The sequence below is a fragment of the Pundamilia nyererei genome, unplaced genomic scaffold (genome assembly GCF_000239375.1).
Source record: "Pundamilia nyererei isolate P.nyererei 1_Seehausen unplaced genomic scaffold, PunNye1.0 scaffold00210, whole genome shotgun sequence".
NCBI lineage: Eukaryota > Metazoa > Chordata > Actinopteri > Cichliformes > Cichlidae > Pundamilia > Pundamilia nyererei.
Window position 1 is genome coordinate 194926 of NW_005187611.1, and position 5572 is coordinate 200497.

A 5572-nucleotide genomic window follows, 5' to 3' on the forward strand; every position below is an offset into this window, starting at 1 on the left:
ACCTCGTCATTAAGAGAAGTAAGAAGTTCCTGGTTTGAAGTGAAGACGAACTGAAGCAGCATTAAACCATCAGAGCTCTGAGATGAAACACACTTTGCTCTGCTTCATCTTCCTCAGTGAGTAAATTCTCTTCTTATTTCTGTCACTTTCTCTCTTCTAACTTTTATTTATCTCCATTTTATTTTCATTTATAATTCGTTTTGCGACTCACTTCTTCATTTCTTTGTTCTCTCTCATAATTATTGGTTTCTGTGGTTAAACATAGTGTGAAGTTTGGATATGAGTGGAATTTAAATGTTTCGACAAAATTTTTTTTGCACTTTGCAAATTATTTTTAGTTTCCCAACAGTTTGATCCCCAGAAATTTCTACTTTTTTCTTGTACATGGAATCTATAATCAAATACTTTTCGTCTACTCTTCTATGAGAGACAAACTTATAATTGTAGAGCTGATGAAACAAACACTCCGTGTTTCATTTCTTCTTTTAATGAGCTGAAGAGCAACAAAGTGAGAACTGGATGTTTAGCAGCGCGACTAAAATGTTCATTTCACATACAAATATGGAAATAGCTACTGCTGCTGCTGATGTCATCAAAGATTTTAAAAAAAAAAAGTCAAATTTCATTTTTGTATCTTTTTCACAACCTTAAACTCAGAATCTTCCACATCAGATGCTTTGTGTTCGTGTATAAAACAGGAAGTTTGCTGTTTGCAACTAAAAACAGAAAAATGAAGTTAACTGAACTTCTGTGATCAGTTCAAATTAATAATCATCTGTCACATTTAATCTATAGTAAGATTGTAACTAATGATTGTTCATCCTTTCAGCAGCACTTCAGGATGGAAACACTGGTTTGGTCAAAGCACAAACTCTCACCCACAGAGCAGAGGAAGGAGGAAGCATCACAGTTAAATGCAGGTTTTATTTGTCTGGAAGCAGGAAACTCTTCTGTAAGGAAAAATGTGAAAATGGAAACATTCTTGTTGAAACATCTGATGATGCAGCTCAGAACGGCAGATACAGCATTAAATATGTAAAAACATATATTACCTATTATCCTACTCTGTATGTGAGCATCACACAGCTGAAACAGTCTGACTCAGGACGGTACAGGTGCTCTTTGGAAAGAGTCTTGTTGACAGATGGAAACTCTGATTTTGAGCTGATTGTCACAGAAGGTGAGTTTCTGCTAACAGTCGTGTTTGTCTTTGAAGGTGTGACAGAAGCTTCACGTCTCAAAAGCAGCTACTTTTCCTTCAAATCACCTACAGATGTTATATTTATCTGAAACATCAAGTTTCATCAGTTCTGCTGTCAAACAGCCCATAACCACGTCAGTCACATGCAGATATATAAACTGCTTCAAGTGGTCTTATTATGACTCTGATGGTTTCATTGTTCACAGCTTCAACCACTTCAACACCAAACGGGACTCTGAGACCTTTTTCAGCTTCAGTGTTTCTCTCATCAGCCTCCACACCACCAACAGCACAGAGTTTAAGCTCAACTTCAGGAAGCTCCACACCTTCATCAGCCTCCTCTGGAAGTTCAGGTACGTTATAGATTTTTATATGTATGCAGATTTATATGTGATCCATTAATGAGTGAACTATCTAGTAGTGACACACTGTGAGATGTGGAAGAAGAACATTTCTAAAATGTAAACTTCTTTCCTCTGTGTTGATGTACATGTAGAATGACAATAAATGGCTACTCTATTCTGAGTAAAAGATAAAAATGTGTTGAAACGAATTAAAGTAGAAAAATATTGGCATGATAGTAGAATTAAAGTCAAAACTGTCAAATGAATGTAACACGTGTTTGACTGAAAACTGATCATTGCAGTGACTTCAGTAAAAAGCACAACAGCTAAAGAAATAAGTTTCCACCACAGCAGGTCAGCAGCTGAGAGAGGACATGGCTGACTTCCTCACAGCAGCACTGCATGAGATCTGTGCTAGATGACAGATATAGACTGTGATTAGTTGCTGTTTGGTTTCAGAGCGTTTTCACAAGTGTCAGTGTAACAGGCACAGACAGAGGAAAGCATTGTGGGAGCTGTAGTTGTTACTGAGTGAAGCAGAATAGGGAGCTGCTCACATTTTAGCAGAAAGTACAATAGCAGGTAGTCAATACAGAAAACCTGGTTAAAGTATAAATACTTTCTGTGCTACTTCATTAAATAATTTCATGCAGAAGGAAATTGATTTTTTTCTGATTTGTTTTTCTGTCATGATTGATAAGCAGTTTGTCACATAAATGCCTGAGTAACTGTGTTCAGTCCAAAAACACATGTTATTCTGTATGTTTACTGCTAAATGAACCGGCTTTGATCCACATGTTTACACTGCGAGTAAAAACCCCTCCTCTGTTAAACTCCTGCAGATGTGCTGATTTATGTGCGTCTTATTGTGGTCATTATCATCAGCGCCTTTTTAGCAACTTCGTTGATTTTCTACATGATGAAGAGGACAGCTAAACCCAGAGGTGAGGCTACAGGAAACGCACACGATGGTGTTTTTAACTCTTTAGTTGCCCTGGGTGTCCTGCTGTCTCTTCTGCCTCAGGTGCCACATTTTTTTGTACAGCTGACTCCCATCAGCAATTACAAGGCAGAGAAAGGTGAGCTCTGGTGCCAGAGAGCCATGTTGGTGGGTGCAGCTAGTGAGCTGTGTTTGGTGATTGTTTGCTCCTGCTCGGTGGAGAGGAGTGTTTGGTGACTAATCCTTTTTTTTTTTACTCTACTTTTTCAGTTCACTGACTTATGCCTCGGTTTTGGTTTGCTTCTTTAAATGGTGAGAGTGGCTTAACAGTGTCTTTTAGTTCAGTTACTAACAGAAGCATTAATAAAACTCTTTAGTTTAACCATTTTGCCTCCCTGTCTCCTTTTTTCGACCCAGACACTTTTTATCACTTTCCCTCATCCCCTGGACCTTTTTAGGGAAATATAACAAAGAGTCGTCCCATGAAACCCTTTAAAAACTTAAACACAGTAAAATTTAGAACTACATGTCATAGGGAACTGGTTTCTGTCCAGAAAATATTAATGTCCTGACGACATAAGTAACACAAGGAAAATGACAATTAAAAGCCTGAAATGAGCTTCCAACTGTGGCTCAAATATTCTCAAATTCAGTCTGTCAGAACTTCTAAAATGATGCAGTTTGTTTACTGGGAAAATAAAAAATTTCGTCACATTATGAACACAAAATTCAAATAGAACACATAAATTACACCAAATGTTTAAACTGAGAACATGTACCATTTTCAGAAAACTATTAGCTCATTCTGCACCATGTAGCGTCCCCTCATCTTTTAACAACAGTCTGGAAACATCTGGAGACCGAGGGGACTGAGGAGACTAGCTGTTAGGAATGTCGTCCTGTTCTTGTCTGTTAGAGGTTTCGAGCTGCTCAGCAGTCCTGACTCTTCTCTGTCATGTTTTTGGTTTAATGATGCTCCAAATATTTTGAGCTAGTCAAAGGTCTGGACTGCAGGCCGTGAAGCCAGGCTGGTGTAGTAGATACAGAATGCAGTTTAATATGGTGTTGATGAAATATACCTATAAGACCTTCCCTTAAAAGACGTCTGGATGGGAGTACACCTTCCAGCATTGATGGCGCCTTTTTTCAGGTGTTTAAGCTTCCAATTCCACAGATACTGATGCACCCCCGTACCATCAGAGATGAAGGCTTTTGACCTGAGCACTGATAATAAACGGAACAGTCTTTCTCTTTAGTCCAGCAGATGCAACATCCAAGAGAATTTCAGCTTTTAATTGATGTCACTACAGAACACTTTTCCACTTTGCTTCAGTCAATGAAAATTGATCTTTAGCTGAGAGAAGACTCCTTTACTTCTTTGAAACTTCACCTCTTTAAGATGCTCTTTTTATACCGAGTTACTGACCTGTTACGAAAGAGTTATTCTTCCAGCTGTTTGGGTTTAGCAATGCTTATTGTTCCAGCCTCCTGTTGCCCCCATGCAAACTTTTGTGAGGCATTTTTTCTGACATCAAATTCAAAATGAGCTACTGTGTTTCATGACATTATAAAAAAAATCCTCATTTGTTTGATTTTTTTTTCTAATGAATAAAATATCAGTTTAAGAGGTTTGGGAATCATTGCATTGTTTTTATTTATATTTAACACATGACCAACATTCTTGATATTATTTTTGAAAACTAAATTGAAAATAACATTTAAAACAGAGTCTATCCAGTCTAATCAGTCTACCCTTCCCTCTTTGTCCACACCATCAGTTCTTCATTTGGGAATAAGAACAATGACTGGTTAAAAGAAATTGTCATTATTGATAGGCAGGCTCCTTTTTCTTTAGTATTAATCCCTCGTTGGTCCTCTTTGCCTGATCCATTCAGATCTACAGATGTAGTTCCACTGGTTAAAGACTGATGTTTATCTTCTGATCTGCATGTTTTCCAGGACCTCCTGTGGAGTCTGAGCGTGCTGACATCACACAGGTGAGTTTTAGGAACTGTGACACCTGAGTTTCATCACAGCTTGAGTTGTATCAATCAGCTGCTTTGTTCCTTCTGCAGGGCAACAACGTATATATAGAGATCAGAGAGGTGGACAGACAGAGCAGTTCACCTCCTGCAGAAGTGTCCTCAACAGATGCTGCACCAAAAACCTCCAACCAGATGGAGATGAAAACAATAGACCTCTACAGCCTCTCCACCTCTCCTCACAACAAAGTAAGTAAAACTGTGGTCTGATTTTAAGCTCGGAGGTCAGAAACTAGGATCTAGATCACAGTTTGTGCATTAAAGTAATTTAGCATTGATAGGTATTTTATACGATTGACAGTATTAATGCTTAAAAATGCTGCTTTTTAGTTTTTTGTTTGTTTTTTTGCATTTAACAGAAATTGCATTTTTTGTGGTTCATTCTTGTTTTATTAACAAGCTGATAGCAAATGTTTTTTAAGATTTCATACATAAATATTTCTTGTACACATATTTTATCTTCTCTCAGAGTTTATCTGTATGAATTTTTATTCATTTACATCATATTTTGAGAGACTGAAGTTTGATTCCTTTAAGACTGAAGATGACATGAATGCAGTTGATTACACTGAAGTGGATTTCTCCCACTATCGTGCCACCAACAGCGCCCCCTGTGGTAATGCAATATATGTTTGTACTTCGTCCCCAGGTACATGCCAGCTCTGCCGACCACACCGCAGATGCTTCACCTCCTCATATGTCCAAAAACATCAGTAGTGATGCTGCTGATGAAAGCTTGGTGGCTAACAGATGAACAGAATCCATACAACAGTATATTTTTCTGTTTATGACCATCTGTCTGTCAAACAATTACACTGAAAGTAGTTTTTATTACAGCTACTTTTAGTTTAGTTTAACAGATGGCATGATGGAGCTAGCGTACCATATGCCTATGCAGTACGTTAGTATGCTTTCGATGGAGGCTCTGTAGAAAGACACCAGCAGTCTCTGTGTGATGTTGTTCTTCCTAAGCACTCTCAGAAAGTACAGTCTCTGTTGTGTCTTTTTCAGTAGCTCAGAGGTATTCACACTCCAGGATAGGTTT

The 5572-nt window shown here is 38.0% G+C and overlaps 1 protein-coding gene across 8 annotated transcripts in view; it reads left to right on the forward strand.

Annotated features, from left to right (window-relative positions):
* Nucleotides 1-6: 6 nt before the first annotated feature.
* Nucleotides 7-5572, forward strand: part of LOC102194881 (uncharacterized) — a 27768-nt gene continuing 22202 nt past the window's right edge. For 2 of the 8 annotated variants that reach the window (XM_005747971.1, XM_013914606.1), the window contains exons 1-3: nucleotides 7-116; nucleotides 830-1180; nucleotides 1408-1554. In XM_005747971.1, coding sequence (XP_005748028.1) covers nucleotides 83-116; nucleotides 830-1180; nucleotides 1408-1554 — 532 coding nt within the window. In that variant the 5' untranslated portion in view covers nucleotides 7-82. Of the gene's footprint in view, nucleotides 117-829; nucleotides 1181-1407; nucleotides 1555-2387; nucleotides 4052-4444; nucleotides 4483-4560; nucleotides 4717-5176; nucleotides 5562-5572 lie in introns of those variants that run through there. The other 6 variants (XR_312110.1, XM_005747969.1, XM_005747970.1 and 3 more) reach the window with 6 other exon arrangements.